We start from the raw sequence: 23,706 nt of genomic DNA on the forward strand, positions 1-23,706 counted from the left end.
AAGAAAGAAAGATAAAAAAAATAAAAAGGAAAGAATATTTTATAGATTCGAGTCATACAACCAACATATGTAATTATATATATAACTAGTAGAAGTGATGGAAATAACACAAGCAAGACGATTGTCAATAATAGGTATAAAATTTTATGAATTTTTTTTTTACTAAACCATATTAAATGGTTTAAAAATTAGTAGGAGATAGTTGCTAAACAAGGATTAATTATATATTATCCTTTGTGATTAGTTATCTCTAGCATTTTGATTCTTATATTTACAAAAGTAAACATCTAATCTCGTTTCTTTTCGTATCCTTGACTATGTTAATAGAAATATCGTAAATGTTCAATGGTAAACTAAAGGAAGATTAAATATTTTATTTATATAAATATAAGGATTTTAATATAAAAAAATATAGATACAGAAGATAATTAATTATAATAGATAAATATAGAATTAATTATAATAGATAAATATGTAATTAGCTTGCTAAATAACTTTAATTTTTGGAACCGACATATAGATGGTAAGGCACATGCAATTCGAACACCTTGAAAATTGAATTTAATGGCATCATTCTTATACCTAGGAGGAGCATGAGGTGACTGAATCTTTACTCCGATAATTACCATCCCAACTACCTGTCTGCCCATTGGATAATAAAAAGGTGGGTCCGACAGTGGCGAGGTACTTCGCGACAAATGGGTATGAAATGTGTTGGTCTCCTACTACTCCAAATTATAAGCCAGAATTTGTACTCGTTACGCCTGTTTCTACCTGTTGTTTGACTGGTCCAAGTGTGGGTCCTCTTTGGAATCGGATGAGCGACCTTAGGGTAGGAAAGCTGGGTTGTTACTAGCAATTTTAACGTAAATTACTGGACCGAGCGCATCGTACGAGGATGCGCCACATTGGCATCGAGTCTTGCACTCGTGAATCATACTGCGCAAGGCGCGTGTTCGGGATCTACCAAGAGGCTTGAGCCACCAGAACCAAATGTGATGATATCTCAACCGTCCATCTCGTGATGACTGCTCATCAGGTACGTGATCGAATCACAAGCCCCGTAGGTCTGCGGGTACTCAATGGAAGGGTGCGAAAAGAAATCCAATTAATCATGGGGTCTGTGATCTTTGGGTCTGTAATGAAACCGGAGAGCGGAGCCCCTCTCCCTTATTCTCAAGTTGCAAAGAATCAGGAGAACCCTAATCGGTCGGGCCGTTCGATCCTCTAATCCAGAGGGCGATCGAAGGAGCTATTGCTAAGTTCTTATTCTAATAAGGAAATCAAAGGCCGAAAAAGAGGGCCGGTTTTTCCTCCGCCTCCGGGCGTTGCAATCTTGGAATCTGAGGTTGTTCGGCACTTTGGGTGGTTCATAAGAAACCGAAAGGTGGGTTTTTGCGGTTTCTTACTGTGTTCTTTTGTGATTTGGGAGGAGGAGGGGATTGGTCTTGTAGGAAGAGAAGGGGAGAGAAGGGTTTGTTGATGGATCCAAAGGTGCTGGATGGCATAATCCAAAGGCTGCTGGAAGTGAAGGGCGGCCGGCCGGGGAAGCAGGTGCAGCTCCTGGAGGCGGAGATCCGACAGCTGTGTCTCGTGTCGAAGGACATCTTTCTTCAGCAGCCCAACCTCTTGGAGCTCGAGGCGCCCATTAAGATTTGTGGTAAGCCCTAACGTTTCTTTTTCGATTTTCATGATCGTGGCATGGGTTCAGTCGGCAGCATTGAAATGGTTTTGCACGTCTTGATTTTGAAGATATTTTTCTTTTTATTTCTCTTTTTACGGTTCTCAACATGGTGGGAAAGAGTTCTTGGAATTTGGTGGTTGCAATTTTACATAACCCATTGTTATGGTTCGTTGTGTTAGATTCGATTAGTTGAGCAGTATATATATTGTGGTCCAGTTAACACCTAATGTTGCATAAATGTCATGTCTTGTTTCTCGAATTGCTTATCACTCAAAAAGATCTGTTTTTTTCTTGAATCAAGGTAATTCAAGGAAATCATTTATTCTGTTTGTTAGGAATGTCAGAAAGAATCCTATGAAATGGGCATAATGGAAGTTGGTTGATCAGACGAAACATACTAATTTTCTGAAATTGTTTTTGAAGATTGAGATCACCTTTAACATTACTTTCTTGCATAATTGGCACATAATGTTGTATAATTGTTTTTGAAGATTGTGAGTTGATACATGTTCATGTCTTCGGGAGTTATGTTTGTTATTCCTTCTTTATAGTATACACATTCTAAATGTTATTTTTGGTTCAGGGCAGTCTTCACCATTACAGAGGATCTGTAAAGATATCTGAAACTTGGTTGGTTGTCTCCTCTCTGCCCAGCGAATATTTTTGGTGACCACAATTCTAATGATCCAACTTCCATCAGCACGAAATGACATTATCCTCATTAATTGTGTCACTGGGATGAAAATGTTAAGATGAATGCTTATACTAAAAAAATTATTGTTCATTATCATGAACGATGAGATATAACTACAATAGAGAATGAAAAGTGAGAAATTGTTTAAAATGGTATGAACATGTTATAAGGAAACTTTTTTTTTGGCCAAAGGATGACTGATGAGGGAGGATCTTGATACCAGGACCTTGCAGTGATATGATAAAGTCTTTACTCGTCAAGCTAGTTAGTGCCGTAAAGATAATATGTTGGATTTCAAACTCTCAAGATTTGATAAGACAGTCTTGTACGCCACTATCAAACCAATATTTTATGTATAAAATATATCGAATGATGTTTTAAACTCTTAACCTTTGATAAGTGGACTTGATACACCACCAACAGACCAATGTTTTAGGTCTAAATATATTGGATAAGTTTTGAGCTCTTAACCTTTGGTAAATTAGTTTGGTATGTCACCACCAGGCCAATGTTTTAGGTGTGAGACATATAGATGTTGTGATTAGATATAGGAAAATTAATATTAGTGGCGCAAGGAACAATAGGGAACATCGAAAAAGACTACAATGGAAACTTTAAGTAGAGATTCAAATGCCTTTAGTTTAACTAAGGATATTCTCTTTTATTGGAATTCAATGGTGAAAATGATATATTAGAGGACCTTGAATAAAAGGGACATTATGACTTGATGGTGTTGTCTTTTTTTTCCCTCTTTTAATGTTATATTCAACTTGTTACATGAAATTGTTCTAGTTTTGTCTTTTCTTTTAACAAAAGCCATCACAAGTGTGCTATCTTTTAAGATGTCACTCACTACTTTCCTGCAATCCAAACAGAACAGGTAATTTGGCAATAAAATCTAGATGATTCATGTAGCTAGTATTTATTTTCTTAAAATAGGGAAATAACAAATATGTTGTAGCTTTTAAATTCAAAATCACACTTCAGATGACTCATCAATCGGGCAATCAAATTAAGACTATTTCATTCTAATAATTTTTTTGCTTATTTTTTCATTTTGATAATTGCATATGCAAGAGCGGCCGGAGATCTAATTTAATTCCAAAAATTTGTCAAATTTGTGTTAGAGGAATAATTATCAGGGGATGTCGTGTGTCATGTCGTTAAACTTGTGAATGACAGCTTAGATGCTTGATGACATATTGTAAATAATTACATACATGCTTATTTAGAAGAGAGGAACACAAAATTTATATAATTTTGTCCCTGCTTGCACCTAAAAGCTGCTGCTACTGCTCCTTTTCTTCACAGCATTTTCTGACCATTACTGGCTCTTTGTTTTCTTAGGGCATTGCTACTTCTTTTTCTTTCTGCTTGGTTGTAATGCGATGAGGAGAGGATATTTATTCTTATATGGTAAAAACAATTCTAGTAAATTGGACTTGTGAGGTTTTTGCTTTGATCCCCTCTATCTTGTTTGTTTTTTCTTGTTTCTCTTGCTGTTCACTTGTTTAACAAAACAAGGATTACAATCAATACATTGTCTGTTGCATCTGTTTTCCTTCCCTCCAGAAGAATGTCATGGTAATCCTTCCTACTCTTTTCTGTCTTGTGCCTCTTTTACACCATTTACTTACATCCATACTTCATCGAAGCATCCTTGTCATTGGACTTCAGTTTTAGCTTTGAACCTGCTTTTATTTCTCATCCTTTTAGTGAGAAATAGTTACGTAATATCTCAGTCGTTGATCAACAACTGTCCCAACTAATTGCATTATGAAATGATTGATCATCAGTAGTTTCTATCAATTTGAATTTATCGATTGTTTTTCTATATAGGACAAGAGTTGAGCACCTTAACTAAGATAATTAGCCACATAGCCCATTATCTCCTAAGCAACATGTATGGTTGTACTTGCTTTCATCTTTCTAGTGCATTTTTTAACCTCACTTGTATACTTAATAGTTTTGAGTCTTTTTTTCTATGTTGTTAAGTGCTAACCTTGGTACTTTTACATGTTGGTGATAGAGATTCGAGTTACAAATATAATTTATACTTGTTCGAGTAAGATTGTATGCATTGACCCTTCTCAGACGTTGCATTAGCCAGACTATCATGCTTTATGTCCATCCCTTTATCTCTTTTAAGCTCTAAAAGACGAAGGTAGATTTATATTCAATAATTGGTGGAAAAGGATATATCATTTCTTTGGTCTTCATGTCTACAGGAATCTTTTTTGGATTCAAAATTTGTGCATCTAATACTAACCAAACTCTTTTCCCCCCTCATAGTAAGTTATGTCATTTTCATAATATAATGTTAGAAAGGAAATGACAAAGGACTTAAAAGTTGACCACACAAAATACTTTTACCTTCTTTTATGTTTTTGATATTTCAGGATTTTCTTTACCCTTTTTCCCATCAAGCATATTTAGGATCTCATCAATCTGTTCAACCTTTCCTAGAAATGAATCCATCATCTTTTTATAGGTATTATGTTATGAAATCATGTCGATGCACATTGTACATTAGGTTGGTTTCATAGGCTTCTTGGAGCTTTCTCCAAGGCCCATAGCCAAAAGGTGTGCTTTTTTAGCATTACAAATTATTGTTAGCTGATGGAAAATTTTGGATTAGATTTACTTATAGAAGGAGAGCACAAGGGTTTATGAGATCAAATGGTTGGTTCTGCACGAAGAGTTTCTTCCCTTATTCTTACTTTCATTTTTTTCCTTTCACCTCCTAATGAACTCCTTTCTTGTCTGTACAGTTTTATTATGCTCTTTCTTTCTTTTTCTTTTTGTTCTTCTTCTCGCTCTAGTCTTGCTACTACCATGTGCTTCGATGAAACATTTTTTCTTTAAAGAGACCATATATTTTGTTTCTTGAACCTTCTGACAAGCTTTAGGAAGGTGAATGTTGGTAAGTTTTGTTGAAAAGTAATTTTTAGAAATTTATGCTTGTTATACATGACCCTTGGTTTACCTCTATTAAATAATTTGACTTCAAAATTCAAATGAAGTTCATATTCATGGATAGATGAACTGTAAGGCCCTTTACCATTTATCATATGATCCCAATCTTATCATTCTTGACCCTTTGTTTTGCCATGACAGCCTTCTTCTTAAAGAAGTCTGGCATCCACCTTGAAGAACATATGCTGAATTTGGTATAATTCTTTGGTAAATGATGTTAGTTTGAACACAATTATTTTTTTAAAGAATACTCTAGCATCTTGCACCAAAATTAAATATTGTGTATAAAAAACTCCAATATCATGTAAATAGAATGTCAATATCATTTCACTCATATATTGACCGTTTTGGAGAAAAAACAAAATTTGTTGAGAATCATCATGATTGATATTGTATGTATTTCTATTGGACTCTATTTGGAAAAATGCCTGGTTTTACCTAACTGTTAGAATATTACTGATGTTTTATAATGATCAACTTTCTTCATTGCTTATTAATTTTCATGGTATTCCAGAAGATCTCATGTCCATGTAGATAAAACTTCTTCTGTATCTGTTTTTGCTCTGTGATTGCTTATAACAACAGACATCTATGGTTCCTGACCAATTGTAACAATTCGTCATCGTAGTTAACCTGTGCTCTTGTTCAAAAAGGTTCCACGTGCTGGCTTTTTTTTTTTTACTATAACTGTTTTTCATATTTCTTCTTAGTTCTGGTTTTCCCGACTTGTGCCTGGGTTCGTTCTGACTTTTGGGTTTTAAATTTATAAATGATCATGAAATCAATCTCTCTTTTTCGTTTGTTTCTCCAAGATGATGTTTTTTTGCATCGACATTTATCAGTTTGAAGTTCACCTTTGATAATTCTATTAACAAGTATTTTCTGAAATATGCAACTAGTTGTTCTGAAATTGAAGCTCTGTTATCAAAGACTTATCAGTCCTGAATTTAGAGTTTGCTATGTTAGTTTCTGTGTTGATTGGTCAGTTAAATTGACTTAAATTTTTTTTCCAAAGGCTGACATTGTCTTTCCCATGTTGAACAGGTGATATTCATGGTCAGTATTCTGACCTTTTGAGACTTTTTGAATATGGTGGATTGCCACCTCAAGCCAATTACTTGTTCTTAGGGGATTATGTGGACCGAGGAAAACAAAGCCTTGAAACAATATGCCTTCTTTTAGCCTACAAAATTAAGTATCCAGAGAATTTTTTTCTTTTGAGGGGCAATCATGAATGTGCATCCATAAATCGTATCTATGGGTTCTATGATGAATGCAAGCGCAGATTCAATGTGAGACTCTGGAAGGTCTTCACTGATTGTTTTAACTGCCTGCCTGTGGCAGCTCTTATTGATGAAAAAATCCTATGCATGCATGGAGGTCTTTCTCCGGACTTGAATAATTTGGACCAAATTCGTAATTTAGCACGGCCTACTGATGTGCCAGACAATGGATTACTCTGTGATCTTTTGTGGTCGGATCCTAGTAAAGAGATCCAAGGATGGGGAATGAATGATAGGGGTGTTTCATATACTTTTGGACCTGATAGGGTCACTGACTTTCTTCAGAAGCATGATCTAGACCTTATTTGCCGTGCTCACCAGGTTAGGGATGGCTCTCTCTTTCTCTCTCATCTCTCTTTCCATCCCATATCTCTCCTTTCTCTCTTCCTTTTCTTTAACTTACATTTATAAAGCATGCCAGTATGTTTCAGCTTAAGCTTTGTTATTAGGTGGTGGAGGATGGATATGAGTTCTTTGCTGATAGGCAACTTGTAACAATCTTCTCAGCTCCAAATTACTGTGGTGAATTTGACAATGCTGGTGCTATGATGAGCGTGGATGAGACCCTGATGTGTTCATTCCAAATTCTGAAGCCTGCAGCTTCAGAAAAGAAAAGGTTTGGATTTGGTAGTACTGCTGCATCTAGAACTGGAACTCCTGCTTGGTAGTTGTGCTGCAATGCAGATCAAGACCCTCTCTCCAGGAATCAAGGTCTATGCATTTTCTTTTCTTTTAAATTAGCTTCCCGGACAAATTCAAGTTGCATAATGATAATTAAAGATGAAACAGTGTGCAATTTTCACACAATGATCAGTGTCATTTAATGCAACTTGAAAAGAATCAAGCTCTACTTGCACCAATATTATGTAATGACCCTAAATGTTTAATTGATAATCATGGAGTATGATAGTTTTGTAGAAGAATCTACTATTGAACAGTATGTTTCATCTTTAGATGCCACTCAAATTTCATCCTTGATTTTTCCTGATTATTGTGTGAAAATTGCAGAACTCAACCTGAAGTAACTATATTAACCCATTCTTGTTATACACCTGATACCAAAAACAAGACTGGTAGAAAAGGTTTTGCTACTAGGCATTTGAATTTTTTCAGAATCATAAGTAAAATTAACATATCACAAACCTTTGACTGATATGTCGTAGATGGTTTTTCTTTTATAGTTCAATGTTTGTAGAGTTACAAGGATTTAAATCTTGGCTTGATGTAAACTACTAGTATACCAGACTAGTATGGTATTTCAAGCGGGATACTGAATCATACAGCCTGGTATATCACCTTAAAAGATAATATACCAATTGGTATTAGGCCATATGGTTCCAGTACTGTACCATAGATGGATTGACAAATATTGGTCAGTACATCTCAAGTACCAACTAGTATTTGAATCCATGGTACATCAAGTAACTTGTTTCTCTAGAAGTCTTTCATGTTTGTTCTCTTTAACTTTCATATTTTTTCTGTTTCTGGTTTATGGTTCATCCAAGTGTGTGCAATTTTAATTGGAAAAGAAACTAAAGCATGAGGGACCAATCTGTTTATTCTTCTGGACCAATTCTAAAATCTTCCTATCTTTCAGCAGTCTTCTTGGTGCAAGAGCATGAGAACAGGCAATCTTAGAAAGCCAGCCATCACATACTGATTACTGATCTCTTGTTCTCAAAGGTATCAAGCAGCATGTGCTGTGAACAATATGAAGGTATTTGTTCCGATGAGATTTTTGGCATCGACCATGTCGATGTTTTATGTACAATAGTTACGTGTGGCACGCACATGCTTAACTTTGTGAGTTGTGAATTTTCTTGATCTGCATAAAAAGGTCGAATTTGTCACGTAGAAGATGATTTACTATATTTTTGAGACTAATGTATACACTGATTATGCTATTTTTATGCATGTCTTAACATTTATGATTTGTTATGTGCTAAGAACAAATAAATTGTCCTGTCCGTGCAGTGAGTGAACCATGTTGTGGTTTACTGGTCTCTAGTTCTAGGAATAAAACGGATGAAATTATATGCTAATCTTCGGTTGGGGATGCTTCATGCATTTGAGTTACTCTTTTTGTCGTTGAAATGCTGGTGCTTTTAGTCGATGATCTAAGCATGAAAGATCGTTTTGGATTTGATTGTGATCCAAGTTCTCGTCTATTGCATCAATAGATTTGCATCAGTTCTAGCTGAGATCCATTTGAAAGAAAGCCATTGGTTTCTAGGATTGATTTCTTTCTCAGCTATATGATGTTCATTCAATGAAGAGCTTGTGGAGACAGATTTGCTAACTCGTATTCTCATCTTTTAAGACAGCTGCGTGCGCATGTAGTGAAGCCTCTAATTTAGTCTTCGTGCGTGTGGTCGCTAATAATCACAATATGACCGCTCCTCTCGTCTCCTATACTGATCTAGTTAGGATTAATCACCCACTTTTCTAATCTCATCTACAGTAGCGACTTATGAGAAGATGTCAAAACAGCATGCAGTATAGACTTGCCAAAAGAAGTTGGCACCGTTTAGAACATAGTGCTCATCAGAGAACAAAATACCACAACTGGAAATAGTGGGACATTATACCCTCTTTGCATGCCATTACTAGTGAAAAGTATTGAAGTCATAACATAAGAACTAGCGAGACGATAATACATTACCTATAGGCAGCGTCACAACAGGTCTACTACAATCCCATGCGCAAGATGGAGGTTTCTAAAATCAATCTCCAGACGGACAGCTAAGACGATGTTCGAGGAAGCCTCTTTGTGATTTCCTGAAATAAAAACAAGAAAACTTTGATCATAGCAAATGATTGATTTTTTTTCTTTTATTGTGCGGCACCGGTTTTGACCAGACGCTACATCAATGTATACCTCAAAGAGTTCGTTGATGTTGTCAGCTGTCTTTGCCGATGTCTCGATGAAGAACATACCGTTCTTATCTGCATATTCCAGTGCATCCTTCAAAATGAAGGAAGGGTCATCTCCTTGAAAGCAAAATAGATACTGTCCAAAGCCAACCAGATTCATAGATGAATCAGTAGTTCCACTGCTTACCTGGGACGATACAGCTCTATTTTCATGCAGATCAGCCTTATTACCAACCAAAGCCATTATGATACCGGGGGTTGCATGTTTCTGAAGTTCCTGTATTAGGCATATATTCCAACAGATCAATCTGATAACATAATATTTAACAGACAAAGATGAAAGATATGAACAAGGACAATCAACTGCAAGAGGTTCCTGCAACTGAATTTAGTGAGGGTCAGCTTTAAGCAACCAAACCCAATTTAATTTAGAGAGAATATATTAAGCCTTTGAACCTCTGAATGGAGCCAACTTAATTTACCATCATGCCAAGATCCAACCTCTACATGTAGGTAACACATAAAACATAATTGCAAAACAATTTGACAGCTCAATACCGATAGTCAAACATCCCAAGAAAACTAGAATAACAAGATTAGTAGCAATATAAATGGATAGTATTAAGTAGCTGACGAATATAAAGGCCAAATGCATTATTGATTAGTAGATGCTTATGTTACTCAAATTATGAATGTAGTTCCAGCAGACATTAAATTCTGACAGAATAACTACTAAGAACTTGAGCTCGTGTTTTGTTAAGAAACATAAATGGAAATTATTATTCAGCCTAGATGAAACTCTAAAAAGAAAAAAATATAAGATTTAAATTGGATGTTCCATTACAGAGTGCTGGGTTCACTAAATAAGATGACTACCTTACAAGAGGAGAGGAGCTCAATGTGATCGCTGAGAGTATATCTCCTACGTAAGCCCTTCTAAGTGTAATGAATGACCTATTAGTGAGCAAAGAAAAGAAATTGTCCAAATTGAGCATAATCAACAAGTTGGGAGGAAACAGTTTACCACAATTTTTTTAGGATATCTTTTGATTTAATGGTATATGGATTGTGTTGTACTCTACAAAGAACTAGGTACCCCTGATTCCTGTGTGTTAATATGATTTCACTAGGAAGGATGTGAAAATTCAATGAGGAAGGCATACATTGGCTTAGCTTTCAACTATGCAAAAGATTAACGACATTTGCAATTCTCTCATATGATATTAGTTTCATGACAAGTTGAAGGCTTGGTTTCAAAGTTAAAACATGGATCATCTTATCGCATAAGAAGGAACATCTGGATTTTAAAGAACCAAAATTGATAAAACAAAGCAAAGAACACCATTCTATTATTTGAAAAAAGCTACACTTGATGAGACAATAGACTCTTAAATGAATTTTATAATATATGCTTGTACTAATTCCTGATAAAGATGTTAAAAAAAATAAAGCAAATTTGGTAACAAGAATAATTATGATAAAGCTTTGAGCTTTCTTGTGTGTTTTCCTTTCATAGGTTCATTAAGAACTTTCTCGTGTTCCCAAGAGTCAAGTGGTGTGACTAAAAGAACAATTTTCCTCTACTAACTAACAACTAAAGAAATATCTTCGTAAGGATGACATTCTCAGCTGTCATTAATTGCCAGATAGCAAGTTCCAAGCCAATTCAGCGTTGTGTTCTTAACTGGAAGCAGTCAACCAGTTTTTATTTCTTCATAAGCTAAAAGCTTATGCAACATTAAATTTGAGAAAAGAAAGAAACCACTGCCTGGTTTCAATTCATCAACCTCCATGAGCAGCAAGATGAAACCTCACCACATCTAATGCCTAAAACATACCTTCCACTTTAACTAGAAATTAATAAGCAGGCCCCATAAAACACAATAAGGAAAAAACACCAATCCATAAATAAACTAATCAGAGTTAAAAAGATGTGATACCTTAACCCAATACTGTGCCTTTTTGAATGTGTCTGGACTTGTTATGTCATATACCACAACTGCAACAGCTGCTCCTCGGTAGTAAAGAGGGGCCAGTGAAGCATACCTGAAAAGAACATAAACAGTAAATATTAGTTTATATTGACTTACAGTATTATTGTTAAAGATAAGCAAAATGTGGTGAGTATATTAGACATTAAAAACAGAAGTAGGAACATCATCCATACTTGCACACTTTTACCAAAAACACACTATATCATGTTCAATCCACAAAGAACATGAGATCACAGGTAATAACAAATGACCATGCTACTAAAACATGCACCTCTCTTGTCCTGCTGTATCCCATATTTCAAATTTCACTGTTGTAGAGTCTTGCAGGACTAATGTTTGAGATAAGAAGGAAGCACCAACTGTTACCTAGAAGAACCAAATGACAAACATATATCATAAGAAACTGCTGTGCCACATGCTATAGGAGAAAAAGAAACTTAAACAAGAAAACAGGGGCACCAGCAAAATATAGCATATTTTATTGGTGCAATAATTATGTCAACAATCATTTGTTCCTAACTTCTCGGCCATGTAATCTCTTGCATTTTTGCTTTGTCAAGATCAATATTCTCATCCAAAAGTTCTGTCTAACTGAGTATTATTTAGTCTTCCTCATCAATGCAATCTCTATCCCGAATTATTCTTACTTACTCACCAATTAAAGATTTTCCTTGGATATGGTCAGGCCAAACGTTGTAAATTTAAATAAAGTACAATACAGTCCTTGGGTGGAGTGGTTAGGTATTGGCGTGATGGGTAGTCCCCCGAGTTGATTGCTGTGGTCTCAGCTGGAGATGGAGGAGGCAGTGGAGGAATGGGAAGCAGAGGATGAAAAGGTATAAGAGGAGGAAGCTCAGAGGAAGAAGAGAAGGTATGACTTGTATCGGGAGAACAAGGAGGTGGTGGCAACAGAGTGACAAGTAGATGGCGGCAATGCAGTGGGTAGGATGATATGTGATGACAACAACATGGCAGAGACGATGATGTGGCAGTGGCAACATGGAGGATAAATAGGCACAATGATTAACAAAATACTGACAATTGTTAGACCACCATTTTGATAAAACATTACCTGTGATGTAGGGTCAAATTGACCACGAACAAATCGAATGACTATGCAGCTTTTACCAACACCAGAATCCCCCAACAATACCAACTGCAAAGACAGATATATCACAAGTGTCAAAATCAGTCAGCTTGTGCAATTATGCAGCAAACTAATTCACAAGACAAACAACACATGCTAAAGCAAAAGTTTGTCTAACTTTGTTCTAGGTAAAAATTACTCTTTCAAATAGAAGGTAAGCAACACTTCCTGTTTGTTCTCTTCTTACAATTTAAAACAGCCCTGTTTTGCGGATGTCTTTATAAAGATGCAAACGACAAAAAAAAACACACAAACAGGCAAATTCATAGAGTAGAAGATGCCAGACTCATGAATGCATGAAAACTCGTGCATATATTAGCTAATATAAGCATTATAGGCAGCGGCTAAGCTATATTACTTCACTAAATACTAAGAAGCACATCATCTGTAAGCATATAGAAAGTACCGTACCATAGAAGAGCCTACTCCCTTGTGACTCGAGTAGAATAACTTCAAACTAATTCAGGGCACATAAGGGAGCCAAACAAGAAGACCAGGAAGCATTTCTAACTAAAGGAGAACACCTATAACTAACAAATTGAGGCCAAATTACATAAAATACATGCTAAACTATAACAAATCTTCTTCAGCAAGTATATCTTGTTTCAAATGAATGGTATTGACAAAAAAAATCGATGTCACATGAGGATAAAATACATCAAAAATGCATTTGTTTTTGGCAAAAGTGAAAGCTCAAAACTTATCTTCCAAGGAACTTCAGTTGCAGCATGGGTGCTTATACACTGCACACTCGAGTTCTAAAACTTAAGTCAGCTCCATTATCTATAGTCACAGATGTAAGCCCAGGGTTGGTTTATTTTGATCATTTGATCACTGATAATGTCATATAAAATATGTAAGTATATCAAAATCATCTAGATGTTTTTCTCCTTTTTTGCCTACTAAAATCAACAAGTTTTCCTTAACAGTAGATATCCCAAGGTTCCAAACTGAATATGTTTCAACAAAAAATGCAATACCGTTTGGGTTCATCATGAAATTCCATATAAAAAAGGACTACAAAAGTAAACAAATTCAAGACGAAGGATAAATAATCTTTTATCCACACTCACACATCAATGATTTTGGTATTTCAATCCATTATACAACACTAAAAAAGTAAACGAATTCAAGACAAAGGATAAATAATCTTTTATCCACACTCACACATCCATGACTTTGGGATTTCAATCCATTATACATCACTAAAAAAATTTCAGTGTCACATGCAGAAATATGCTATGATTTCACACATTCTTCCTAGGGTTTCAATGAACACGTGGATTCTTAATTTTGGCCATCCTTCTGCTGTTTGTTATTCTTCACAAGGATGATTTTTTGACTTTATCCCCTGGAGTCACATTTTTATAGTTCAAGTACATGGAATGTGAGAGAAAGTGACAAAAGAAGTTATGATCTCATAAAAGATGAATGATTTATCTCTATCAATTACATCAAATTAAGGTCGAATCTCCAATAATTTACCTACAAGTAAATCAAGACAATCTTCCTAGACATTGAGGTCAAAGTATAAATACATATGAAAGTTTCCCTCCAAATTCTAAATGGCGGGGGAAAAAGACTTTGATCCCCTAATCCTACCAGGTAATTCCCATTTGTTGTGAAGTGATATCCAAATGGGACACATGGCCGAAGGTGGTGGAAAAGTATTACTGACTTTGAACCCCTAATCCTACCAGGCAATTCCCATCTGTTGTGAAGTAGCATCCAAATGGGTCACATGGCCGAAAGTATATTGCTAGTTTGCTACAATAGGAAAGACAAGTAGCATACCTTAACACGCAAGTTTTTTGATTCAGGAGCTGTTGAGCTTTCACTGTTCAAACTGGCCAACCTTCCAGCATTTCTGTCTGATTATTACCAAAAGTTGCACATGTTAATCACTCGTATAATTTCCAAGCTACAGCATCATTTAACTCTGAAGAAAATGCTTCACATGATGAGAACACAAAGAGCTATTCGCATATTAGTATCGGTAAACTTCCTGAAACAAATGGGTTGATGAGCAAATGATTAGCATCTAGGAATCCTATGATGACAAAGCGCATGCAAGTCCTGGCATAGTAACTAATTAGAAGCATCCCACTAGGCAGCATCTCGTACAACTCAAGCAATACGAGCACGTTGAAGGCAAAAGCTCAGATCTTTCCAGTAGTGCATTGACTACAACTCGTACAGTTCCCGGAGTTAGATAAAAATCTCAATCGTACTGACAACTTCCTTGACATCGAACCCCACACACCTCCATACGCAAGGTTAATCATTCATCGAAGATCAAACAAAAAGAAAAACCACAGAGGAATTCAGACAGTTTACGGTTTATAGAATTGCATATCTATCTTACTATTCGACATGGATCAATACAAGAGAACAGTAGACAAAAGACAACCCTACCTAGGATTTGAAGGAATAGAAAGATCAAGAAAGGATAAAGCTAGAGAATGATCGATCAAACCTTAAAGAAGAGAGGAGGAGAGCGGGGAGCGTAAGAAGGGATTAGGGACCTGGGAAAGAGGAAGAACAACCCATTCGACGGTGGGGGAAGAGAAATCCCAGCGAGACTACCGAGTTGGCTCGGCGGGGCGACGGCGTGCGGACGATACGGAGGGGATCGACATGGTGCCGTAAGTTCGACGGCACACTACTGTGGGAAAGAGGTGCTTCCAATTCGTAACCAGTTCTTTGCAAATCTTTCAGCGATGGCTCCTGTTAAACCGAGATGCTTTTAGATTGGTGCACGGAAGAGATCGGAGCGGATCTAAATTAGGGGTGGAATGGTATCATCCTAACTTCCGAGGGAACACGCTTGAACGGGGGAGCTGCATCTAAGGCAAAATAAAACTTGGTAATGAAATGATTTTTAATATTTAATTAAACTCATTTAGAATATATATATATATATATATATGGAACACAAATTATTACATACAATTGTTTGCCTTTTCTATGGAGATTAAGTAGAACTCAAACCTACTCGCAACATCTAGGAAGAACCTCTCTCTCTCTCTACTTACATAAACAAAGAACAAAGAACCCTATGTCGACAAAGGTGGTGTTCCTTTCCATATAGTAAAACCGTAAAATATATATGATATAACAAAAAAGTTAATCCTCAATTTTTTTATTCTTTAAATAAAAATATTATATAAAAATGACATTCTTGCTGATCATGTAAAGTTGCTAATCAGATTTTTCTGCGTGTAAAACTGCATTTAATTAAGAATTTTTGCAAAATACATGTAAGCTCCATCCGTTTCTTCATTGGTTGGTGGGATCACCAAATCTCCAAAACAATATGGGTGTAGTAAATCTCCTTTCATTTAAGTCCTTGTAAAGTAGTCTTATCTACAACAGCAAAATTGAATTCTTTTTCTGAGGCAAAGATGAACAACAGACTTCAATTTAATACTAAATGAAGTTCATGAAAAGCACAGTAAAGTCTGAACCTCTATGTCAAAATTTCTTTACCCATCTAAGTGGCCATTCTGAAGAAAATGTACTCACAAGTCACAAATCAATACATGACCAGGAAGAACAGCTAGAAACAGCAAAACAGAAAGAAAGGAAGGCGATATGGTAGAGAAAAAGGCAACATCACTTGATGACTAGATCGATGTCCAAGTGCACCAAACTCTGCAGTTTGATTATTAACACAATAGCAAAAGAGATTTTCGCACATTAGCAGCAATGTGGAATCAAACTTGTACTCTTGCATACCATAACTTGCTTAAATCGACATCATCCTGACACCAGATGTGTTTGCTTACATATCTCGCACACCAGATTATCAAAATAACCAATCCATAACTGTTGCTGTGAAATTATTTGCTCTGACATTGCCTGGAACATGGTCCATTTAAGACCCAAGTAATTTCTTCCACCTGGCATATGCTAGCATGAACAAGGTGATCAGGACACAGCCTCCTGATGTGCCTCCGACAAAGGGAGTAAAGATGTGGTTAATATCATATAACTGGCAGGGGATATTCATTGCAAATGCACCTACGATAAGGGTGTCTACAGCTATGCCGAATGATGCAATGGTTAATACCAACTGGAGTTGAATAAGTTCATTTCGCTGGTTATCAAGCTGGATGTTGACGTAGTCTTCTGTATCATCAATATATTCCCTCACCTATTGATCTCAGAGGAAAAAAATCGTTGGTACAAATGGTAACATTAAGCTTGACATAGAAATTATGGACATTGTCAATGCAAGATAAAACATGTAATGGAACTGACATTACTTTTCTAGTTGTGGCAATTAAAGAACTGCAAATTGATGGTACAAAACATGAAGTTGAATTTTACAAAGCAAAAGATTATATACATAATAATACAAACAAAAGACCTTTCAACATCTGACAATTTTTTGAATAACTACTATTCAGCATTCATACACTTTCAACTTCCAATACTTGCATCTTTACCATCATATTTTCAAAATACAAGCCAGAAAGTTACAGTTGAACCATTCAATTGATCAATCATCTTAACTACTTTAAAACTTAACATTCCCAGTAATTACAAAATATCAATTTAAAATTTTAAACACATAAAAGATGATCAATACTTAACGGTTATAAAAGTATACAATTTGTTATAGAACTACCAACATGAGCTCCTCTCACAAAGTAAAATAAGACAAGAATGGAGTAGAAAAATCAAAGCACCACCAAGGTATTCTTCATCACTGAAAGGTACAAGTTGATCCAGATTCCAGAGGTGTCTTTTCATGCTTGCTTGCAAGCATCTAAATGGGTTTATCTACTGAGTGGAATGAATATCCAAGAAACAAAAGAAAGAAATAATCCATCGAGATAGCACCAAATTTGCTATATTAGACAGTCAAGAAAAGAGTTCATGCGCATTGATAATCAGTCATACACAACAAAAGCAACTCATCCTTTTTATACACAGGTTGCAGTCATATTAAAACAAGAATTGGTATCAGGATTTTCAAATTTCAATTCTGAAAACTCGGTATAAATCAGATCAGTTGTATCAAATTTGAAGAATCTAAATTAATTGAGAAAATATTTTAAATTTAAAAAATAAAATATCAAAAATATGGAAGAAGACAAATTAAATAATTTAAAATTTTGAAACTTTCACAAACACATTTAAAAAATAAAAATAACTTAAATATTTTCTTACATTTTTTATATTATTGTTTTATATGTTTAACAAATTTAATATATTATGTTTAATTATTTGAAATAATTTTGTTATTTCACATAATCAAAGCAGTTCACCTGCAGTTGGAAAATGGTTATGACAGAGCAAATAACTCTGCCAGCAAACACAGAGATGTGGTGGTGGAACAATGAGGTCAAAAAAGCAACAGCATAAGCTTTTAACTTGCAAATGCAATGGCTATCTACTGTCAGGACCTACTATGCAATCACATAGAAAAGAATGATTTATATGCCAAATATTCTACTGCTACTGATAAACTTCACCTAAAGCCCACAAAGCTCAAAAATTGAACTCACAAAGCAATTTGAATCCTCTGGACGTTCATCAATTAAGTTTCTTCTCTACTTGATTTGCTCAAAATTAACATTAATTACTCATCGAAGAAATTTTCAATTTAGGAATAAATGCACAATCCATCGGGCAAGCAGACCACGATTACTCCTTTCTGTTCTACGCATATGTTGAATCCTGATTAATGGGATTTCTTTTTACTGTTGTCTGCCACTCTGGAAGAGTGGATTCCTGGGTAAACTGTAAAGAATTTAAAGGAACTAAGGCATTTTCCAAGAAAGATCTTGCTCCATAAGATCCTGAGTCTTAATTCTCACATAATTGGCAGCAAGAAAAATATTATTCCATTAGATCCTCATGTTTGATTGTATCTGAATTGGTAGCCTTAATTAATTATGCAAAAGACTAGAGTGTCTCCAATCACATATAATAAAAATGATACTACATCGAGACACTTCTGACATAAAAATCATCTAAGACCAGCTCAATACCAATTCAAAACACCTCCCAGAAAAGTAACTTTATAACAATTGCTTTGGCCCATCTACAACAATCATATAATATTTTTATGTTAGCTGAATCCAATTCGAGCAAGCTTCTTTTTGACACTCAAGAGATGTGGTCCTATTCATATCTTCAGCCAAGGAGAAATAAATAGTTGGTTAGGCTCTAAGCAGCCATACTTCATTCATAGGTAAAGCTTTTCATCACAATCTTCCCTCTTAGAGTGCATTAAAGCAGACATGCCAGCAAGTGCATAGTCATATCAGATTGCAAAATGCAAATAATTAGAAATTGCTGTCAAAAAAGTTCAAGCACAAGCTCATGCAAATAATTTAAACAAAATAAGCAAATAACTATAAATGAACATGTAAATGAAGTAACACATACAAAAAATATATACAATATGCTTTATTACAACCACTGACTTAAAAGCTAAATCTCTAGTTTGTCAAAACATGCAAGTGCAATATTTCTCATACCACCTTTTGCTTTTAGAACATGGACATAATCATACGATTTTTATAAAAAAACAGAAATCTGTTAGCACAAAATGCAGCATGCAGAAAGGACTAACCGACAAAATTTTGTTGCGCATTCCATCAAGCTGCATGAAATAAGCTTCAAGTAACATCTCCAAATCCTCCACATCATTATCATCAGCATAGATACTAGAAATAATGCTTGCGCTACAATTTAAATTAGAGCCAAGTCTTGCGAGGTTTGGTCCTGCAGCAACAATGCTATTTGAAGCCCCAGAGGCTATCAAAGCTTCAAACTGCTGATTCTGGATTTGCTTCCTTGTTAAATATAGATGGGCCATATCCTCGTTGTCATCTAAAAGGTGTTCAATTTCATCCCTAACCTGGAGATAATCATTCTCATACTCATAGTAAAATAGTGGAGTAGTGCTATGTAGATGATACTTAAAGGTAACATGAAAACATGAATATTTGAGGTTTTGTAATATCCAACTTCTTCAGAATGGCAAACTGAAAAATTCTACGAATTAGAGAAATACATTTTTATTGAAAAAATTATGTTTTAGGAATGTCAATAAGTACCAAAAAAATGCCTTCTCGTCTAAAATTTACAATGCAAATTCTTCAGGATCCTTGCATATGTTTTTACTTTTTTGAGGCAAAGCCTGTCCAAACTTTTGTAGGATAATGAAAGAGTACATATAAAATGTCAATGAATGATTATATAAGTCGAAAGGTACCTTCTGAATATGTGCAAGCAAACGAGTAAGATTGCTTTTCAGACTCCGCACACGCTCAAGATTCTTGGTGCTAACATTCATGGCTAATTCATCAAGCACAGGGTATGCATTTTTCTCAAGATCAGAGACGCTACAGTCCAAATATGAACAAACAACTTCTAGTGCAATCTCAAGCACCTGAAACTCAAATGGTAGTTCACGTTCACTTTCAGCTGCCTCATTTATTTTTGTCCACTCTTCACCAGTTGCATGTTTATCTTTGCTTTGTTTATCAAGATTAGGATCATCGACCCTGAAAGGACTCTTCAAAGGGAGTTGTTGCCTTAACTGATCTACAAAAGGGAGAACTTCTTGACACAGAGGATCCAGTATTAGCACTTCATCAGCAGTAACAATGGCCTTTATGAATTCTAGATTGACAACCATAGCCTTTTCCCTGGCTGAACCATTGCCAGAATGAAATCAGTTAAAAATCAAACAATTTTTATCTACGTCATAAAAGCAAGAATCAAAAGATATTACTGTGTAGAAAAGTTGGTTACTGAAGAATCTGTATGACATGGACAGAAAACATGATTACGATGCATAATACAAATGCTGAAAATACAGACCTTTTAGAAATATTTATGAGGAACTTTACAGAACAAGAGCCATGTGACAGAATATTGCAAGGTTGTTTCATTATTAACAAGCTATAAAGTAACAAACTACTTCAATAATTAGGCATGTGATTGTTCTATATAATATTATTAGTGACTTAGAACAGTGTTTTCTTCGTATAGATCTTAGGTTCAGGGCACAAGTGAAAAATTGCACATTAAAGGCCTAACAGGAAATGTAACACTAACAGTGTCAATGATGATTGTGCCGTGAATAATTTTGTACAAATTATTAGCGCACCACAGAGATGTGGACCTCTAATCTTGTAGCAACATGCAACTTGATATTTACTTAACTGGTTCTGAATTTTTTATATATAAGTTGACACAGAGCAAGATTGTCTCTTTGAATCTCCACCCACACATCATATACAGTATCGCTTATGCTCATGATAGTTTGTGCAGATTACTGGTAACAGAAAATTTGCATTCCCAGCTAGTACTTTTCTAGTTGGAAAAGGTCATGATTTGCAATTCTATGGATATATTGCTCGTTTCCAAGTTCTATCCAATTTCTACACATGAACTATAAGACAGTTTCCTTTTTAATTCAAACATGCTAGGGAAGAGGATTTTGTAATTCTTAGCTTTATTGCTACGAAATGAAGAGCAGTTGCCACAGCTTAATATTGACGTAGTTCTCATAAACTTCTTATTATCCACCATGAAGACAATAAGAAGATTAGCAGGAGGCTGTAGGTTCATAGTTGAATCAGAACCACTTACAAGGCTTAGTTTTCTATTACTAGAACATCTTTACGTTGAGATCCTTAGATCTCTAACATGTGATTGCAAACAAAAATTTTACCTAAGCAAAATCAACGTGCAACCACAAAAGGCCACCCTCCAAGAAAAACTCAACTGTTTATCCGTTAAAAACCAGAGAGACAACCTTGTCAAACATCAGAATGAATATCATGTTAACATAGTTCCAGAAGTCAGGAAACAAACAAAGATCAGAGAATAATAAACTACGAGACCCACAGATGCCAAAATAAAGATAAAAAGCTATGAAACATTAGGGTGAAATCATGATTAACGTCTTTATTGAAAACAACTTAGGTACAAAGCAAACAAGAAGACGTAGCTCACCGAGGATGTTCGACGAATGGGAGAAGACGGGTCCAAGAATCCTAAGGTCGCGGGGAGGAATCCCCGCCCGCTTGATGATGGCGCTCTTGTCGAGTTCCAGGACCTCCGACTGCCCGGCGCGATCGAACCTCATCCAGAGACGCGAGCCGGCCTTCTTTTTCGCCGCCTTAACCCCATGCAACTGCGCCGCCGCCGTCGCGCTATCTGAAGCCGCAGCGGGGTTGCTGCTGTTCTTGGCGGCAAGATGATTAGGGATCGGGGACGGGAGCGGCTGCAGCTCCAGCCGGTTGGCCGATCGGCCCTTCTTGGAGAAGAAGGAGAAGGGCTTCTTCCCGCTCCGCCGCCCCATCGGATATCCCCACCAGCGAATTTTCTACATCACCAGGGTTACATCACCAGGATGTTAAATTTGGTTTATATTCTCAATTATAAAATTAAAAAATATATGATTTATTATAATTATGATTAAATTTAATTATGATTATATTTTTTTTTATTTGATTAGATTTAATTTTTATTTAAAAAATATAAATTATAGTTTACTTTATAATTTTCTCATATTAATTATTGATTACACATAAAATCTAATTATTGTTCTTGCATATTCATTTAGTTATTCACATATATATATATATATATATATATATATATATATCTGAAATAATATTCAATAATGTTATCATGATTAACAGTTTTCTTTTACTGATTAATGTTCACTAATTATTATGATTATTATTCTATTATTAAATTATTTAATATTAATATTTAATAATTATGATTATTATTTTATTATTTAATTGTTTAACATTAATGTTCAATAATTATTATGGTTGTTATTTTATTATTGAACTATTTCAGCATGAATCAAGATAAATAAATTTATGAATATTATTTGTAATTTATCTTCATAAGTTTTATATGACCGATAATTGTTAAAGTAGCGATAAACTTATGAGATGTGAATTACAGTAAAGGTCTTATCATTTATAGGATATTTTAGATTATATTTTATATTTTTGTATTGGTCCTGCAACCACCAAAGTGACCTAGACCGATAATTTATAAAATACATTATGAAATTAGTTCTAAATGATATTAAATAAAATAATATTCACAATGGCAACATAAATCAGGATAAAGAAATTTAGTGAATATTATTTGTAATTTATCTTCCTAAGTTTTATCTAACCGATAGCTACCAAAGTAGCTTGGGATTATAGGCTTATGGGATATGAATTTTACAATAAAATTCTTGTCATTCATGGAAAATTTTAGATAATATTTTATCTTTTTGTATTAGTCCTGTAGCGACCAAAGTGATCTGAACCAATAATCTATAAAAATACATTATGAAATTAATCATAAATGATATTAAATAAAATAATATTCGTGATAGCACATATAATTAGGAGATTTAGATAATCTCAAAATAGAATCTATTTTAAATAATTATATGATAGGAAAGGATAGGATGATATTGTTTTGGATATCCTTGTAGTTTAGGATCATATACCCAAAGGTAACAATATTATTCCACAATTATGGTATCAATCCTCCATGAGTGATCTTGAGTGAACACTAGATATGTCAATATTTCACTCAAAAGTGAAATATAGATGATATCAATAGTTCATCGTATTTTGGAAACTCAAAGCATTAATGTTATATTATTACTGTGGCACTTCCATTATTGTGTTTTTGTAAATATCCTTATACTTTTTCAAATAAATGGCTTAAGCATATATAAGTTGTATTGAGTAAGTGAGACCATTAATTGAACATAATACAAACTTAATTATTGAAAGTTCTGTGAAATAAATAATTAAGGTGACTGATCAAGAAATGTATGAAAGACTCAATTTTATGATACTTAGACTTCAATACAATTTACAACTAGCGCATAAGAATATCTAAGGATCAATATAAATTTTTTGATAAGTCCTTAGTTGACGTCTTACTATTATAGTATTTGATGAATTCTAGATTATATCCTCAAAATAAAATGATAAAGTTATAAGCTCAAGACTTATAATATTTTGAGTACTACTCAAGGAGTATGTAACACTAAA

At 34.8% G+C, this 23,706-nt stretch overlaps 3 protein-coding genes across 6 annotated transcripts; 1 reads left to right on the forward strand and 2 right to left on the reverse strand.

Moving 5' to 3' along the window:
- Positions 1-1,154: 1,154 nt before the first annotated feature.
- Positions 1,155-8,541, forward strand: LOC135611198 (serine/threonine-protein phosphatase PP1-like). Of its 2 annotated transcripts, none has more exons than XM_065106677.1 (4): positions 1,155-1,660; positions 6,399-6,958; positions 7,087-7,348; positions 8,235-8,541. In XM_065106677.1, the coding sequence occupies exons 1-3, from the start codon at positions 1,483-1,485 to the stop codon at positions 7,303-7,305; spliced, it is 957 nt and encodes a 318-aa protein (XP_064962749.1). In that variant the 5' UTR covers positions 1,155-1,482; the 3' UTR covers positions 7,306-7,348; positions 8,235-8,541. The 2 variants fall into 2 exon arrangements, with proteins under 2 accessions (XP_064962749.1, XP_064962748.1); XM_065106676.1 differs by having other exon boundaries at positions 8,238-8,541.
- Positions 8,542-9,203: 662 nt separating this feature from the next.
- LOC135611199 (ras-related protein RABF1-like) lies at positions 9,204-15,364 on the reverse strand. 2 transcript variants are annotated; one of them, XM_065106679.1, is made up of 8 exons: positions 15,178-15,364; positions 14,447-14,523; positions 12,578-12,661; positions 11,777-11,871; positions 11,452-11,557; positions 9,699-9,788; positions 9,516-9,602; positions 9,204-9,435 (listed from the first exon to the last, which is right to left on the reverse strand). In XM_065106679.1, exons 1-8 carry the CDS (start codon positions 15,200-15,202, stop codon positions 9,361-9,363), a joined length of 639 nt encoding a protein of 212 aa, XP_064962751.1. In that variant the 5' UTR covers positions 15,203-15,364; the 3' UTR covers positions 9,204-9,360. The 2 variants fall into 2 exon arrangements, with proteins under 2 accessions (XP_064962751.1, XP_064962750.1); XM_065106678.1 differs by having other exon boundaries at positions 9,204-9,415; positions 15,178-15,347.
- A 758-nt stretch (positions 15,365-16,122) lies between these two features.
- On the reverse strand, positions 16,123-22,024 carry LOC103982423 (putative magnesium transporter MRS2-G). Of its 2 annotated transcripts, none has more exons than XM_018825474.2 (4): positions 21,638-22,024; positions 20,064-20,326; positions 19,242-19,529; positions 16,123-16,808 (listed from the first exon to the last, which is right to left on the reverse strand). In XM_018825474.2, the coding sequence occupies exons 1-4, from the start codon at positions 21,984-21,986 to the stop codon at positions 16,530-16,532; spliced, it is 1,179 nt and encodes a 392-aa protein (XP_018681019.2). In that variant the 5' UTR covers positions 21,987-22,024; the 3' UTR covers positions 16,123-16,529. The 2 variants fall into 2 exon arrangements, with proteins under 2 accessions (XP_018681019.2, XP_018681018.2); XM_018825473.2 differs by having other exon boundaries at positions 19,887-20,326.
- Positions 22,025-23,706: the final 1,682 nt, after the last annotated feature.

The sequence above is a fragment of the Musa acuminata genome, chromosome BXJ2-4 (assembly GCF_036884655.1).
Source record: "Musa acuminata AAA Group cultivar baxijiao chromosome BXJ2-4, Cavendish_Baxijiao_AAA, whole genome shotgun sequence".
NCBI lineage: Eukaryota > Viridiplantae > Streptophyta > Magnoliopsida > Zingiberales > Musaceae > Musa > Musa acuminata.